This window comes from Felis catus, chromosome E2 (genome assembly GCF_018350175.1).
Source record: "Felis catus isolate Fca126 chromosome E2, F.catus_Fca126_mat1.0, whole genome shotgun sequence".
In the NCBI taxonomy this organism is placed as follows: domain Eukaryota; kingdom Metazoa; phylum Chordata; class Mammalia; order Carnivora; family Felidae; genus Felis; species Felis catus.
The window spans coordinates 13,501,250-13,518,887 of record NC_058382.1 but is presented as its reverse complement, the minus strand read 5'-3'; the positions used below and the strand labels follow the sequence as shown (position 1 = coordinate 13,518,887).

The window sequence follows — 17,638 nt, the reverse complement described above, 5'->3', positions numbered from 1 at the left end:
TCCCCTTGAGTCTGAGCTTCACTCAAAACTTCCTCGTAGCCAATAGAATATGGCAGAAGTGTTGCTGTGTGACTTCCGAGACTAGGTCATAAAAGGCGTTGAGTCTTCCTCCTTGCTCTTTCTCTCGGATGGCTCCGATGGGGAGGTCGGCCACCACCATGTCGTGATGGCAGAGAAGCAGCCATTGGAGAGACCCATGTGGAGAAGAACTAAAGCCTCTTGCCAGCAGCCAACACCACGTGCGTGATCCGTGTTGGAAGCAGATCTTCCAACCCCGGTTAGATCTTCAGATGACTAGGGGTGCCTGGGTGGCGCAGTCGGTTAAGCGTCCGACTTCAGCCAGGTCACGATCTCGCGGTCCATGAGTTCGAGCCCCGCGTCAGGCTCTGGGCTGATGGCTCAGAGCCTGGAGCCTGTTTCCGATTCTCTGTCTCCCTCTCTCTCTGCCCCTCCCCCGTTCATGCTCTGTCTCTCTCTGTCCCAAAAATAAATTAAAAAAAAAAACAAAAACAAAAAAAAAAAAAACGTTGAAAAAGATCTTCAGATGACTATAGCTCCGGCCGGCATGCTGACTGGAACTTCATGAGACGCCTGGAGTCATAACCACCCAGCCAAGCCATCGCCAGATTCCTGACCAGCAGAGACGATGTTAGCTGATAAATGTTTGTTTGAAGCCACCAGGTGTTGGGGAATGATTTGTTATGCAGCAATAGGTAATTAGTACAAATGTCTAATGAATTTAGGACAGTGCCGGAAAATAGGAAGCACTGTGAATGTTCGCTATTATCGATGGGTCTTCGCGTTGTTACTTTTGAAATGGAATCTTTCACGTATCCTTTTTGTTTTTAGATTAATTTCTTTAACCTTTATTCATTTTTGAGAGATGCGGAGAGACAGAGCACGAGCGGGGGAGGGGCAGAGAGAGAGGGAGACCCAGAATCTGAAGCAGGCTCCAGGCTGTCAGCACAGAGCCTGAGGCGGGGCTCGAACTCACGGACTGTGAGAAAATATACCACATTTTCTTCACCCAGTCCTCCACTGATGGACACTGGTGTGATTTCATCTTCCAGATGTGGCGAATAACACTGCTATGAAGCGTTACAAATACTTCTTCAAGACCCTGCTTTCAGTTCTTCGGGGGTACGTACACAGGAGTAGAAATGCTGGCTCCTCTGGTAATTCTTTTTTTTTTTTTTCAGTTTTATTATTTTATTTTATTTTATTTTATTTTATTTTATTTTATTTTATTTTATCTGATTTATTTTATTGTAAGAGATAGAGTGGGGGAGGGGCAGAAAGAGAGGGAGAGAGAGAGAGAATCCGGAGCGGGCTCCACACTGTCGTGCGGAACCCAGGAGCCCCAAGATGGTGACCCGAGCAGAAATCAAGAGTCAGTCGCCGTCAGACACAGAGCCTGCTTGGGATTCTCTCTCTCTGCCCCTCCCCCCACTCTCCATAAACTTAAAAAAAAAAAAAAAAAAAAAGTCAACAGGCTTGTGAGTATTCACGCCCCCGTCCCACAAATAGGTACTGAAGGGCTACTTTGTGCCAGGCACTGTTCTAGGCCCTGAGGCACAGCGGTGAACAAAAGGGATCGAATCCCGGCTCCCGGAGTGGATACCGATGTGGGAGGAGTCAAACTACAAAGGATAGAAAGATATCATATGTTTCATAGTGATTAGCTGCATGAAAAAAACAACCAGAGCCGGGTTAAGGAGATAGTAGCAGGTTATCTCTCCCAGATAACACAGTCCTGCTGCAGGTCCCTCTCTCCCCTCCCCTGCCTGTCGTCTGCCAGAAACTCTGCCTGCGCCAAGTTGCACTTGCAGACACCATCTGCTCTCCCTGGGAGTGGGGCCCGTGCCAACTCCAGCGTCTGGACTCTTGGCACGGAGCCCTGGAGCCCTGGAGCCCTGGAGCAAGGGAACTCTGGTCAGCCCCGCATCAAGAGGGGAATCGTCCAGTTTGACCGGGCCTAGTGATAAGGAGGGCTTCTGGGCAGAGGAAGCCAGTGCAAGCTGGGTGGACTCCATGAGGGAGAGAGTCCTCCGGCGTGAGGAGTGTCCCTTACCGAGACCGATGGGAGCCGGAAGTTGATGATAATACTCCTAAACATCATCAAACACACTCAGAGTGCCTGTATTGCCAGGCTTTGGGTAAATGGTGGACGCTGGGTATCGCGCCTGATCTAAGTGCTTTACGGATGTTATCACGTCTAAAAGGCAAGGAGTGTTTAGCCCGTTTCACAGATGAAAACATGAGGGTTCCGAGGGGTGATGCCATTGTACCGAGGACACAGAGCAGGTGCCCTGAAGAGCCTGGAAAGTAACTCGGGTCTGCGTGGGTCTAAACACGGTCTCGTAACCACCACTTGCGCCACCTGATAACCAGCACATCACCCCATTCCTGGCCCTCTCCCACCTCGGCCTCCTTTGCGTGGAAGCTCCCACCGTACCCTTTTGCCCTATTTCCTCCCCTTCCCTTGGGCCAGCAAGGAAAACAGCCCTGGGGTACAAATCTGCCGGTCCTGGCTCCAGCTGTTTACCTCGGCCAAGTGAGCGCACACCTCTGACCCTCAGTCTCTTTATCTGCAAAACTTTAGATAGAAATAGAGCTGCCGAGAGGAGTCAAAGCCACCGTGATTGTAAATCCCCTAACCCACCGGCCAGGGGTCCGGGCTTAGACCGCACTCAGTGAACTAGCGTCAGGCTCGCAGTCAAGAACCCAACCTCTCTGCGCCTGTTTCCTCCTGCGTACAACAGGACAGTAAATGACAGTGTCTCTTCAGTCCTTGCGAGGAATAAATGTCTATGCGTCCATGCACAGCACTGAGAGCAGTGCACACAGTTAGCCGCTGTTGCTGTTATTATTATTGGGCAAGGAGAGTGGCGGGGCGGGTGGAGGCGGGCCGAGCCAGAAAGGCCCTGGAGAATCGGGGGCGCCCCCTCCTCCACCCCGCAGCGCTTGGGCCTGGGCGAGGGGGGGTCGGGGCCCACCGTCCTTGGAGCCCCCCGCTTGCTCCCACACACCCCGGGTGGCAGGGTTTCCGTGCTGGGCGCTGACGTCGGCCTTCAAGGCCCCCTCCCGGGCCGCGGCGGAGGGCGGAGCCGGGAGCCCGCCCGCCGCCCCGCCCCCATCCCCGCCCCCGCGCGCTGCGGGCCAGGGGCTCCGAGGGGGAGCCCAGAGGAACGCGCAGAACCCGCACCCCCCAGGCCCAGATCCCAGGGAGCGCAGGGCTCGCTGAGTTCAGTCACTTGCGGGCCGCAGGGTCCGGGCGGGTGTCGGTGCAGGGGCCCAGGAGGTCCCAACATATGGCCGTGGGCGGTGAGTGAGGGGCACAGGTGGGCGGCACTGCTCCTCCCCTGGGTCCTAGTGTTGGGGATGGGGAGGCAAACGTTGGTGAGGAAATCGGCTCCAGCCGGGTTTGGTGAGGGCGGGAGGCTTGGGCCCTCAGGGGGGATGGTGGGGTGGCATTATTCCTTGAGGTTGAATGTGTATGAGGGTGGTGGGTTGGGGCTGTTATGGGGGAGTTGTGCAAAGGTGGATTCTGGTAAAACAGGAGGTGTGGGGGAGCTGATGAGTGTGCAGGCAATTGTGTAGGGCCGTGGATGTGGTTGGAGTAGGGGAAGGGTGCTTGGACCGGGTGTTTGGGGCAGGTGTGCAAGGGAAGTGAGTGATGGGAACAATGGAGAGTGTCTGGGATGCATGCGTGGGAAGCCTGTGCGTACGTGTGCAAATGGGGGATCTGATGCTAGGGCGACTAGGAGTGTGTGAGGAATCATTTGGGATGAGTGTGTAAGCGGGTTGGGGGCTCCAGAGGAGTGTTTAATGGGAGCTGATGTTGTTCAGGGCAAGTATACAAGGAGCCATCGGGGAGATGAATGCCAGCAGGTGGAGGTGGGGGTTGGACTGGAGTGGATGAATATGTGTGGCAAGGGTTTGGGGTATTCAGTGTGCAGACTTGCAGGTGCAGGGGATGTGTAGTTCATGGGGCAAGTAAGTGTGTAAGACACGGTTTGGAATAAGTGTGCAACAGGTATGTGGCTTTTGCCACATACCACATTCTGAGGAGACAGAATCCCAGAACTGAAAGTCCAGACCCCTGAGTTGTCTTCACAACTTGGCCCAGCATCTTTTAGTCTTGGGGCCTCAGTTTTACTATCTGTAAAATGGGTCTGATGGTCAATGAGCTAACTATCGTCTCTGCCAGGAATCTCTCCAGAGTCAGGAGTCAGGGGAAAGATGGTGAGACTTTGTTATAACTGTTTTTTTTGTTTTTTTTTTTCTTTCCTCTCCCTCCAGAAAACCCTTCCCAGAGCCTCTCCCCAGTCATGGACAGCCCCAGTCTTCGAGAGCTCCAACAGCCTCTGCTGGCAGGTGTGGGCTGTGGGCCCCCCGTCCAGAAGCCTGGTGAGCCCCAGCTGGGGCCTCCCTTTGGAGAGACAGCCTTTGCAGAGTCCCTGAGGGGTTGGCAGCTCCTCCCACCACCTCTTCCCACTGTGAGCGCTGGCCTTGGGGAACCAGGGCCCCCTGACCTTGAGGTAGGAGCAGCAGGTCTTAGTGGGAGCTGGGGGAGAGGGAGGCGAACTCAGCTGTGGCCAACACCTGGCTGGCTGGGGTACCTACCTTCAGCCTGGGGGGGTCTCACTTCCCACTGCGTGTGGACTTCCTACATTCCTACTTATGGTTTTTGCTGTTCTTGTTTCTTCACCTTTTTCTCTCCAGATTTGTCACTCATCTTTCTTCCCTTGTCTTTGGTTCTCCGTCTTCCCTCTGATTTCTGACGCCCCTATTCTCTGATTTTCTCTCTCTTTCCGTGCCGGCCCCGGTCTCTTCTTTGCAAATCAATGTGTTAATTTGTATAATTTCTCATTCCTTGTATCTACTGTGAAGCTTGTCTTTTATATTTTTTTCAAGATTTTATTTTTAAGTAATCTCTTCACCCAGTGTGGGGCTCAGACTCACCGCCCCGAGATCAAGAGTCACATGCTCTTCTGCCTGAGCCAGCCAGGCGCCCTGCTTGTCTTTTATTTGTTACACATGGTTTTCCAGTTACTATTCCTGTATAAGAAATCACCTCAGGGGCGTCTGGGCAGATCATTTGGGTGAGCATCCGACTTTGGCTCAGGTCATGGTCTCAAAGTTCATGGGTTTGAGTCCTGCGTCGGGCTCTGTGCTAATGGCTCAGAGCCTGGAGCCCGCTTCAGATTCTCTCTCTCTCTGCCCCTGCCCCCTGCTCATGCTCCGTCTCTCTCTCTCAAAAATAAATAAACGTTAAAAAAAAAAAAAAAAGAAATCACCTCAAAACTTAGTTGCTTAAAACAGCAACACTCATTATGGCTCATGGTTTCCATGGGTCAATTTGGGAAGGACTTGGTTGGGTGGTTCTGCCTCAGGGTCTTTCATGAGGTTGCGGTCAGCCGGCGGCTAGGGCTGAAACAGTCCATGGCTGAAGCAGCCGGGAGCTGGGTGGGCATCTCTCTCTTAACCCTGGGGCTTATAAATGACTCTCCCCTTGCAGGCTGGTTTGGGCCTCCTCACAACATGGCAGCTTCAGCATAGTCCGCGTCCTTATGGGCCTTCAGCCTCAGCCTGAGGGCTCTGGTAAGGCAGAGGCTGCCTCACCTTTTCTGACCTATGCTCGGAAGTCATGTGGCATCACTTTCACCACATTCTACCAATTATGAGTGAGTCACAGCCTGCCCAGACTCAAGGAAAGGGGACACAGACCTCACCCCTTGGTGGGAAGAGTATCAGTCACACTATAAGAAGGGCATGTGGGATGAGAGAGATGGCTGTGGCCATTTTTGGAAACACGGCCAACCACCTTGTGGCAGTTAGCATCACTCTGACATTGTATGTGTCTGATAATTCCATTCTTTGAAAAGTTTGAGGGCCTTATTATTAGTAGTAGTATTGTTATTTTTAAAGTTTATTTATTTTTGAGAGAGACCAAGCACGAGTGGGGGACGGATGGAGAGAGGGAGACCCAGAATCTGAAGCAGGCTCCAGGCTCTGAGCTGTCAGCACAGAGCCCAACACAGGGCTCGAACCCACAAACTGCAAGATCGCGACCTGAGCCGAAGTCGGTGGCTTAACCAACTGAGCCACCAGGCATCCCTTGAAGGCCTTATTGTTTCTGCTACTTCTCATTTATGGTTTCATATGTGCCTGGTTATGTTTGGAATGTATGCTGGTCATCATGTTTGAAAAATTATTTTTATTTTTATTTATCTTTTAAATTTTAACGAGGCTCCATGCCCAACATGGGGCTTGAACTCATGCCCCTGAGATTAAGGGTTGCGTGCTCTACTGACTGAGCCAGCCAGGTGCCCCTGAAACATTATTTTTAGGACTATTATTTTGTGGCCTAGGCTGAAGGTACGTACCATTGAGAAGATTTGGTTTGCTTCTGTCAGCCACCTGGGGTCATTACCAGTTAGAGATCACTTTTAATCTAGTTCACAGTTTGATTGAAAGGCTATTTTTCTGGGATTGGCAAATGCCCACAGCGCAAAAGAGGCCTCAGTTCATTTGACCTCTGTGCTAACTGATTTTAATTTCGGTTTTGGCCTTATAGGAATTACTTAAAATCGTGTGAGCTATTTGATGCAAGATTTAGAAACAAAAAAACAAAAATATTTTTTAAAATATAGAATTTCTAGTTTTCAGCAGGCAGGTTTGTCCTAGTAATTTAGGTCACTAGAGCTGTCTCTCTCTCTTTTTAAAGTTTATTCATTTATTTTGAGAGAGAGAGAGAGAGAGAGAGTGCGCACATGGGAGGGGCAGAGTGGGGGAGAGAGAGAATCCAGAGCAGGCTCAGCACCATCAGCGCAGAGCCCGATGTGGGGTTCCAACTCATGAACCTCGAGATAATGACCTGAGCTGAAATCAAGAGTCAGACGCTCCCTCAACTGACTGAGCCATCCAGGCGCCCCCACCCCCCCAACCCCCAATCTATCTCCACTTCAGGGGCTGTGAGTGGCCCCGTGAAGTCTTTGAAATGGAACATAAAACTTTGGGTGTGAATGGGGCTCTTTGGAAACAGGGTACACAGCTTCCCCTCAAAGGGATCCAGGATATAGAAAAGTTCAGAGCTTATCTCCTGGAACATTTTCCTCTCTTGCTGTTTCTGGGGAGGCCCTGGTATTGGTCTTTGGGGGCTGTGGGGAGCAGAGCAGTGGGGCAGGGAAGGTAGGTGGAGATGCCCACCCAGGCCCTCTCCTACCCATAGGATGCATCATCCAGTGACAGCGACTCGGACTGGGATGGGGGCAGCCTTCTCTCCCCGCTCCTACCCCACGACCACCTTGGCTTGGCCGTCTTCTCCATGCTCTGCTGTTTCTGGCCTGTGGGCATCGCTGCCTTCTGCCTGGCCCAGAAGGTCAGTCTGGGGGTGTGGCTGGGAGGGGGCTGGATGTAAGAGAAAAGTGCATTCAAAACAAAGCAGAGGTGCTATATGTGGGGGGAAACCAAGGTGGAGAGAAGGATCTACATAGGAACATTGAAGGGTTAAATGAGTGTTTCAGAGTGAAAGCCCAGAGTGGTGGTTCAGAACCTGAGCTCAAATCCTAGGTCTGACACACTCTTAAGACTTTTGGACAAGCCACTTAACCTCCCTGTGCCTCATCTGTAAAATGGGAATAATTCTTCCCTCTGGTTCACCATGAGGTCCCAACGAGTTAGAACAGTGGCAGAGAGTAATAGATGTGTATTTTTATTACCCAGCCAGTCTCCCCTGTGCCCGACCACAGTAGCGGCTCCCTGGTTTTGGAATCTATGAATGAGTGCGTGGGTGTACCGGCGTGGGAGGGGCTCGGGGAAGGGTCTGGGGCTGCGGGAAGCAGGGTGGGATGAGGGGATGCCTGAGTCACCGCTGCCCAACGCCTCCACAGACCAACAAGGCTTGGGCCAAGGGGGACGTCCAGGGGGCAGGGGCTGCCTCCCGCCGCGCCTTCCTGCTGGGGGTCCTCGCCGTCGGGCTGGGCGTGTGCACATATGCGGCCGCCCTGGTGACCCTGGCCGCCTACCTGGCCTCCCGAGAGCCGCCCTAGTTGCCCGCGCGGCCCTCACTGTGAATCAGGGGCCGGCACCGGGCGCGTCGGCGGGCAACGTGGAGAATCCGGGTGGATGAGGCGGCGGCGGCAGCGGCCACCGCCTCCTTCCTGGCCGCCGCAACGAGATTAAACTCCAGACACTCTCGCAGCCAAACCTGTGTCGGTGTGTGTATGTGTGCCAGGGTGCGGAGACCAGGAAGGGGCAGGCTGTCCCCAGGGTGCTCCGCGACAACTCGGAGCTGGAGAAGGGGAAACCCGAGGGGCAGAGTGTTCTCTTCACAGCGCGGTGGTCCGCAGAACATTAGAGAGCGGGGCTCCAAGTGCTTACTCCTCAGCTGTGTAACCTTGACCCATGTGACCGCTCTGAGCCTCACATCTTCCCGTCTGCAAAATGGGGCTTTCTCCGCACCTGGGAGCTATGAATGGGCCATCCACGAAAAGGAAGGTATCCCTCACTTCTTTGCACAGCAAGCGGCTGAAACTCAGCTCAGACTGCTTTAAGCATCAAAAGGCAAGGAGGCTGAAGCAGAACTGGACTCAGGGGCCCAAGTGAAGTGAAGGCTCTGGTCTCCCAGCCTCCTGGCCCTCCTTTTCTGTTGGCTTCTTTCTGTGCAGGCTTCTGGAGAAGCGTGGTCCCAGGAACTCAGGTACCCCAGAGGTCCTCCTCCCTGGGGATCCCTCACAGGGTGGCCCTGGGTGAGAGGCAGCCCCACGGGAATCACACAGCCAGAGACCCAGAGAGCTACAGCCTTGAGGCACTGGCCCCCCTGGCCCCCACTGAACAGGCGCTGCTGGGGGCACAAAGCGCTCCCTAGCAGGGTCTGATAGATCACCAAGTAATAGCATGACAGGCAATTTACAGCTTAGTTTTCTCACTCCTGTTTAATGCCATTCTGGATCTTCCTGGAACACTTTCCCATTTGGCGCTCTGCGGAGTCTCACAGGGCAGAATTTCAAGCTCAATCAAGACTTTGATGCTTCCCCTTCTTGGTTACTGGGGACGAAAATGACACCGGCTCCAAGGGGCAATTGTGGGAACTGGGTGAGCTAGTTCAAGCATGTGAAACATGTGGCTGAGAGCCCGCCAGACATATAATTTTCACTGTAAACCCCCAAATGTCAGCACCCCATAGAATCTGGCGACCATGTGGCCCAGCTGTGGGAGAGTTACTCCTTGTGGGATGCGCTCTTGTTCTTGGCTCCCACCCACTAAATATGGGGGTGGGGGACACAGCAGTCAAATGGCTGCTAAAACCTCCCTTCCCCGTATTTCCATACACCTGACCGACGGGCCTCAGCCGCTTCTGCTTACAGATGGGGAACTGCGGCCTGGAGCGTGCTGGGGTCTCCTGGGCTTGTCTGAATGGTGAAGGGCTCTGGGGCTGGACTCTGAGTAGAAGCCCCTTGCTCCATCAGCAGCTAGCTGGTGACATCTGGCAGCTAACTGGCTTCTGAGCTGGTTTCTTCTTGTAAGGCAAGGATGCCAAGACCCACGAGGCCCTCCCACTGTGCATGTTCCCTCCCTGACCCATCTCCTCCCTCCCGGGTCCCTACTTGCCCTGCTCCAGCACACCAGCGCCACCCTGAACCTGATCCTCCCTCTTCCACAGGCCTCCTCCTGGGCTTCCCTCGGAAGTCTCCCATACTCCATCAAGACGTCCCTGACTGATGTATTAAATTTGGCCTCTCCCAACCCCACTTCCCTGCTTTTTTCACAGCATTTACCGCCATCTGACACTGATTTTCTTTGCCTATCACCCCAGTGCTCCTTGAACCTGGGGGTCATTCACTGCGGAGTCTCCAGTACCTAGCAGGGTCTGCACAGAGCAGGTACCCGACAGGTATCTGTCAGGCTGGCGGGATGGGATGGGTTTTGAGTTTGGAAATGCCTTCCGGGGGAGGGGAGGGTGGGTCTGTGCCTCTAGGCCCGCAAGCTCATCCGGCACACAGGGATGGAGAGGTGAGGCCAGGCTGCTGGTTTATTTTCCATGGAGGTAGTGGGTGGCGGCGGGAGGGGCGCCCTGCCCTGGCTTGCCTCAGCTCTTGGAGTAACGTCTCTGTAGCGATTCCCGGTAGAAGCGGAAGACGTGTTGCGAGGCAGCCTGGGCCGCGGCCAGGCACTGCTGGAGCTGGAGGTGGAGAGACCTGTTGGTGCTGGGGCCACCCTGCTCCCGGCCCTGACCCCATCTGGTTCCCAGAGATCCCAGACCTCTTGCCTCCCCCGCGGTGAGGCAGGTGGTGAGGGAAGGATTTCAAGGGCTTCTCTTCCCCACTTCACAGGCTCTCTCAGAGGGGAAGAGAGGAAAAGAGAAGGTGTGGGCTTCAGGGGGCAGATCAGTGCAGCTCCAGGACTGTGGACCACGGGATCAGGCATCCTGATTGCTGGAAGAGGCCTCAGCCTGGAGCTCGAGAATTTCTGAGCCACAGGCCCTGTGACACCAAATCGTGTAGAAAGCTGTGGAATCTGGGACCACAAGTCTTGACCACATGTTCCTCAGTTCATGGGAGGTCCAGGTTGGCTGTGCTCTCAGAGACCAGAGCCCTGGAACTCTGGGTGTACACGGTCTGAGCAGGAAGGTGAAGGGCTTTCAATGCCTCACCTCCCCATCTCAACCAGGGCTCTTTTCTCTTTTCCACTCATTACTGGAGCTTCCTTCAAAATTCCCACAAGGGGTTCTGGGCCTACAAGGTTTGACAATTCCTTCTACGTAACAAAGGGGATGCAAGGAAGGATCTGGCCTTCACCCCATCTCCACCCTGGTACCTCAGCATCCGAGTAGAGCCCCTTGGTGGTGGACATCAGCAGCTTCCGTTCCACACTGTCGAGGGCAAAGGTCAGGATGGCCCGGGCCTCCTAGAGACGAGGGGTAGGACACCTGGACTCTCCCCCCAGGCACAGTCTCAGCTGGTGCCAAATAGGGCACCTGCCCTTCCCACAGCCACCACTCCCCAAGTGTATCAAGTGTAGGTGTCTTGTCTAGGCACCGTCCCCACTTCCCTGGGCAGGGCTCTTGGCTTTTCCTTCTGTAGAATCGCTTCCCACACCCCGATTCTACCCACATGGTTCCAACAGGGGCCTCCAAGCACAGTACTCCTGTCTGTAGGGGCAGCCACATGGCCCCCAGTCATTACCCAGTACCTCCTGGCCCCCTGCCTCCCTCTCCAGCTCTGTGCCACGAGGGCTGGAAGCCGACACACTATTTCCCAGACTCCCCTGCCCGTCAGGTGTCCCTGGTAGTCTCGGGGGAGGCCGAAGGAGGGAGAGCTGCATCCTGTCCTCGCTCCGATAGAAGTGGATGTGGTGGCTATGGCAGTGCCCACAGTAGCCGTGGAGGCTCTGGGGACATCGGCTGCCAGGGCAAAGCCAGGATGCCTTGTGTGTACCCCAAACCAACTGTGACAGTGTCTCCTTACAGGCTTTTAGTCCCTGGGTATTGCCCTCCTTCCTGTTTCCTCCCTTGGCTCTTCCAACACCGTCCTAGCCAGCTTCCCGCAGTACATTCCCTGATACAACCCCAAGTGGCTTCTGCTTTCCTGACACAATGCGACCATCATAGTACTGGGCAAGTAATTCGGAATATCCAGAGCCCTGGGCACTGTGAATCTGAGCCAGTGAAGAAAAGCACAGGCCTTTAGGGGCTGGTCACAGCCTCAGGCAAGATGCTGGCCAGAGAATGAAACCAACACGCATAGGACAGCAGGGACTGAGAAGCAAAATCAAGGAAATCCTTAGGGTGTTTGAGACCCTGGCTCTAGCTGGACCTATGTTTGGAGTTTGGCACTGAAGGTAGATATGGGTCCCGGCTGGCATTCTAGCACTTGCCCCGATGCACAGACCAGAGCTTGCCAACTGGGACTGACGTGCTAGGAGCCAAGCGTGTGGGGGAAGCGAGGCCTAGAGGAGTATCCGCTCACAGCCTTTCACCACCCTGGCCTTCACACCTACCTTTTCCTGCTTGGCCGTGGGGTCCAGCACGAGGGTCCCCTCAGAGTCCAGAGCACAGGTGACCCCACAGAAGAGGGCCCGCATGGGCACACCTGCATCCACCAATGCCATGCAGGCAGCGTTCAGGCAACAGGCCAGGAGCTGAGTGCCACGGGCAGAGGTTAAGAAGCATTTCCACTGTAGGGACGGCCAGCAGAGTGTGCCTGCGTTCCACCTACCCTGCCAGGGCTTGTGGCCAACTGCACAGGCTCATCACAGGAAGGCAGTATGGCACAGTGGTTCTAAGTGGTTTTGGGATCAGGAAGCCCTGGGCTCCAGACCGGTCTTTGCCACCTCTCAGCTATGTGACCTTGAACAAGTGACTTACTCTCTCAGCCTCAATCAGGGGTCGGAATGATACTCAACAGAGTTGTACTGAAGCACGTGTCAAGCGCCTTCAGGGAAACTGAGGACAAGGAGGGGAGAAACCTTCCACAGTCACATGGGGAGTGGCAGGGTCAGGCCCAGAGCCTGGGATCTGGAGGCAGCCACCACCAGGTGACAGACTGGCAAGGTGACAGAGGGAGAAGGGAGGCATGCCCGGGCCTGGAGCCAGACGACCAGCCCTGCCTCAAGTTTCCTCTAGTCTCTGTCTCCGGCCCCACACAGTGGGGAAGGGTCCAGCTTTAGGATCAGTTAGCCCCAGATCTGCCCCTCCATTATTTCCCCTCTGGGCTTCAGTTTTCCCTCTGTGAGACAGGGCCTGCCCCCCTCCTCCCCCCCCACCCAGTTGCCCATCTCTGGTCCTCAGCCCCAACCCCAGGGATCCTTCTAGGTTGAGCTGCTGACCCAACTGCTCTGCCTGCTCAGGACTCCCCTAGCACTGCTCAAGGTCAGGGTGGAGGTCAATGGCACAGGCTTTGTAGGTAGTCAGGCCTCTGCTTCAGTCCTGCCTCTGCTGCCTTCCAGCTGTGTGACCCTGGGCAAGTGACTTCCCCTCTCTGGGCCTGTTTCGTCACATGAAACATGGGAACATAAGAATACCCATCTGCTGGGGCGCCTGGGTGGCTCCGTTGGTTAGGAGACTGACTTCAGCTCAGGTCACGATCTCACAGTTCTTGAGTTTGAGCCCCGTGTTGGGCTCTGTGCTGACAGCTCAGAGCCTGGAGCCTGCTTCAGATTCTGTGTCTCCCTCTCTCTCTGCCCCTCTCCTGCTAGCACTGTTTCTCAAAAATAAACATAAAAAAAAAAAAAAATAGCCATCTACCAGGGCCCCTGGGCTCTAGGAGCAGATGACTTGGGCTCAAATCCTGGCTCTGCAAAATACTAGATAAAAGCTAACCTTGCCATGCCTTAGTTTCCCCATTTGGAACATGGGGATTATAGTGGCACCTATTTCCTGTGCTGAGAATAGTTAGCGAGTTAATATGTGTAAGGCACTCAGAACCGTGCCTGACACATGGTAAGCACTCAAGCTGTGTTTGCTATTCTTCTTCAAGTGGGTGCCTGTTAAGCATTGGGAGGCCTTCTGGTCAACACAGGGCTTGCTCGTGGGCATCAGCAAGGGAGGCAATGGGAGAGATTCTGAAGGACTTCCTGGAGGAGGCAGCCTGGGGGGAAGGATACAGAGCCAGCATCACTGACGACCTGCAGCACCACAGTAATGGAGGTACGGGGGTGCAGCGCTCCCAATACCACTGCTTCACAAGTGTTCCTGATCAGCCGCTCCCGACTCTTCTCAGCGACGCCTGGGGAAATCAGGGGTGGGGTGGGGTGGTCAGGCTCTTCCCTTCCATCTGGCTCACCTTCCTCCACATGCCCCACCCAAGCCCTCTGGGAAGGGCCTGCCGGCTCCGCTAGGGTTGGTGCAGGACCCTGCAGGGATGACAGAGGATCCCCAGTGGGAAGGAGGCAGGGCCTGACCCATACCCACTTCATCCCTGCCCCCTCTGGCATCCAGCAACAGAGCCTCTTGGGGGATGAAAATCCCGGAGTTCCCTCCCATTGAACCCAGACCCAGGGGTGGGGGTGGGGGTAGTAAATGGGGGGAAAACAGGTTAGTAGAAAGAAGGGGAGATGGAGCCAGGAAAGACAGACTAAAGTGGAGGCAGAGGGGACCCTGGGGACAGTGGTGAGGAAGAAGGTGGAGATCCCCCTGGGTCCAGTTACCAGGCAGCCCGATCTTCGGCCTCAGAATCACCTCCAGGGTGGCCTTGTTGAAGATCTCTTTGCTGACCTTCACCTCGGCTGGTCCGTATACGCCCGCCAGGACCGATGTATCCCCTGGGGAGACAGCACGGGTGGCCTCGCCCACATCCCGCCTTCCTCTGGGGTCCCAGTGCGCCGCGCTGAGCCGGCTGGCCAGGGTCCCCCACGCCACCCCCCAGTCCAGCCCACCAAGTGCTGGCACTGATTCTTCCAGCGTTTGCTTCACTCACTCCTCTGCCTGTGCTTCCTCACCTGTGAACCGACAGGTTAACGGCGCCTCCCTCCCTGAGTTCTGAGGATTAAATGACATAATCCACGTAGAACACTCCTGACACTGCCTGGCGCACACGACACTGCCTGGCACACACGGAGCGCGCAGCGCAACGGACGTTCGCTGTTGTTAACTTTAATAGGAGGTTCCTCCCGAGAGCTGACCTTCCTCCTTACTGCAGCTGGTCTTCTCAACTCCTTCCAGAGCTTCCCCCAACCTGGCTCTCTTCCCTCAGGCTCGCGTCCCAAACTCTGCAGAAGTCAAGACCCCCGAGAGAGGGACAGATATACCTGGGAGTGATCCCGAGGGGGTAAGAACAGGGGCCAGGGAGGTTAAGACCCAGGAAACAAAAGCCTGGCAACCTTGGCAACCTGCAACCTTGGCTGACTCTGCTCACTTCTCTGGGTCTCAGTTTTACCATCTGCAAAATGAAGAGACTAGACTACACCAGTAGCTTCCAAACTCTTCTCACCATAGCTCCTGATAAAAAATATATTTTACAGTGTGACCCCAATCTCACGCAAACATGTGTAACCGGAACAAAGGCCTCACAAAACAACTCTTACTGTCACTGCTTTGCTACACTCTGATGTTTTCTACTCTATTCCAGTTAATTTTATTTATACTTGTAAGATTTTCTTTCTTTTTTTTTAAAAAAAAATTTTTTTTTCAACGTTTATTTTTATTTTTTGGGACAGAGAGAGACAGAGCATGAACGGGGAAGGGGCAGAGAGAGAGGGAGACACAGAATCGGAAACAGGCTCCAGGCTCTGAGCCATCAGCCCAGAGCCTGACGCGGGGCTCGAACCCACGGACCGCGAGATCGTGACCTGGCTGAAGTCGGACGCTTAACCGACTGCGCCACCCAGGCGCCCCTAGAAGACACAGGTTTTAATCCTGTAACCTCTCTTTTCCACCTACATTTATTTTCTTGATTTCATCCCATCAGTAGCTTGAAATACCATCTATAGCCAGAGGGTTCCTAATTGTATGTCCAGATTGCGTCTCTCTTCTGAATTCCAGACTTGTATGTCCTTCTGCCCAGTCCCTATTGTCCCTGTGATGTCTACCGGGCACTGCAAACTTAATGTCCCAAACTGAACTAGTCTTCTCCCAGCACAGCTGATTTTGGGAAAAAACCTTAGTGTTATCTCTCTCTCTCTCATACCCCAACACCGAACCATCTGCAAATTTTGTCAGCTTTACAGAATCTCATCACTTCTACTCCCACTCTGGTCTGAGCCACCACCATCGCCCCCACTCCCCTGTACCTCAAAAGTCAACACTGCAGCCAGAGAGATTCTGTTAAAATACATTCAGATCATGTCACTCCTCTGAGCAAAACTTGGGAGCAATGGCCCCCAGGTCATTCACTAAGCCTCAAATGACAGGCAGTCCCCCTTACCTCTCTCCAGCCTCCTCACTGCTCCAGCCACATTGTCTCCTAACTACTCTTCAAACACACCAGGCAAGTCCTTGCCTCAGGGTCTTTGCCCCTGCTGTTCCCCACACTTGGTATGCTTTTCCTCCTGATATCTTCAGGGTGTGCTCCCTTACCTTTAGGTCTTTCTTCAGATGTTACCATCTCATCAAGGCCTTTCCTAACCATCCTATTTAAGATTGCACCCCTGGCTGGCACACCCTATTCCCCTTCTCTGTATTTTTCTCCGTAGTATTTTCCTTAGCTAACCTTTTGTCTGTCTCCCTGACTAGAAAGTAAACTGTTAGGTCAGGGATTTAAAATACTTTTTATCGACATATTCCCAGTGCCTAGAACAGTACTTAGCACAAATAGATATGTGTCCAATGAAGGAATGAATTAAAACAGGGTTTGTACCTGGGTAGAAAGTAATGCTTCTAGTGAGGAGACTGAAGCATTTACAGGGATGATCCTTAGGCCTATCTCCAGGGTAGGCCAGGGTATTTACCTGGGTAAGGGAGCGGAGTCCAGTTTGAGATGCATTTGGATAGGGGAAGGGGACATTTACCTAATAGGTAAGACCTGCCCCAAACTTAAGCGATATTTACTCCTATAGAGAGATGCGTGTCCCAGTCAAAGAAATATTTACCCCAGTGGTGGGGAGGAAAAGGGACATCACTCTCAGTCTGAAAAGTACTCAGGTAAAAGACATGCCACGGTCCAGAGAGTAATTAAGCCGGTAGTGGTCATCTGCCAGTTTAGAGGTATTCACACATATGGGCAGGTTTGCCTCAGCCTAGGATGTAGGGACCCAGGGTGTGTGGGGTGGAGGTGGGAGACGAATCTAGTCAAGGGAGATATTTACTTTGGTGAGGAGCTTTTCTCTACTCTGGAATATCTGGTCTTACGAGGAAGTCTGCTCCTCTCTCATCTGAGTATTTACCAGAGTGGCGATGTCATTTCCCTTCTAGTCGGGAAAGAGAGATTATTCTGGCATATCCGGTAGTATCCACCCGGGTAAGAAGAAATGCACCAGTCCAGGAGGGACATTCACCAGCTGGTGTCCAGGAGAAGTGGCACTCCTTTGCACGGTACCCTGTAACTTCCTAAAACAAATACAACGTAGCGAACGTGGCCGGGGCAGTATTTACCTAGGTTAAGTTCTTACCTTGCAGGAAAGAGGCAGAGCCGTCCGGCCGGGACAACAGGTTCTGCTCACAAGCAAAGTGCCGGAGACTGCAGCCTGGACCTCGAGGACTGGACTCTGCTCCAGACTCAGTACGCATCTTGGCGTCAGTCTGCATCACCCCTTCCATCACCCCAGATCCCACGTGCAGCTGGGACGCTCACTTCCGCGCAAAAGCGCGCGCTTGCGTACAGGCTGCGTATCCAGTGCGCACGCGCCTATCCCGGGCGCCGGGAGTCGCGCCCGCACGTGTCTCCGCGTTTACTAACAATCTGGCCCCTCCCACTCCCGCCTCGCAAATCCTGGAAATCCATTGGAGATTAGAGAAGAGCGGGCGGGCCTTGGCCTGGGCTCGTCCTACCCGAAGCCCCCGGGCCCTAAAGGCCTGAGGCTCTGGTCCGGTTGCCCTCCTCTTTGCCTGTTACAGAAAAAACTAAGATGAGGCTATAAGAGTACTTTTGGCAAGCTAGATTGTTTTGTCCACTCATACGCGTGTCCAGGAGGCCGAAGAACTAGTAGGTTGTGGCTTCTTGGGAGGATGGGGCTAACATTTGAATCAGGTTCGTAAAGG

General features: G+C 53.9%; 2 protein-coding genes across 10 annotated transcripts in view; one reads left to right on the top strand and one right to left on the bottom strand.

The window, feature by feature from the left end:
• TMEM91 (transmembrane protein 91) overlaps positions 1–9,750 on the top strand; it is a 22,878-nt gene extending 13,128 nt beyond the window's left edge. For 2 of the 9 annotated variants that reach the window (XM_006941229.5, XM_019819492.3), the window contains exons 2-5: positions 1,071–1,175; positions 4,303–4,541; positions 7,235–7,384; positions 7,896–8,211. In XM_006941229.5, coding sequence (XP_006941291.2) covers positions 1,091–1,175; positions 4,303–4,541; positions 7,235–7,384; positions 7,896–8,054 — 633 coding nt within the window. In that variant the 5' untranslated portion in view covers positions 1,071–1,090 and the 3' untranslated portion in view covers positions 8,055–8,211. Of the gene's footprint in view, positions 1–558; positions 714–1,070; positions 1,176–3,138; positions 3,325–4,302; positions 4,542–7,234; positions 7,385–7,895; positions 8,212–9,371 lie in introns of those variants that run through there. The other 7 variants (XM_006941230.5, XM_045046488.1, XM_045046489.1 and 4 more) reach the window with 6 other exon arrangements.
• EXOSC5 (exosome component 5) lies at positions 8,921–17,638 on the bottom strand. Its single transcript, XM_003997771.6, has 6 exons — positions 17,050–17,638; positions 14,152–14,265; positions 13,609–13,730; positions 12,004–12,144; positions 10,822–10,911; positions 8,921–10,186 (listed from the first exon to the last, which is right to left on the bottom strand). Exons 1-6 carry the CDS (start codon positions 17,195–17,197, stop codon positions 10,094–10,096), a joined length of 708 nt encoding a protein of 235 aa, XP_003997820.1. The 5' UTR covers positions 17,198–17,638; the 3' UTR covers positions 8,921–10,093.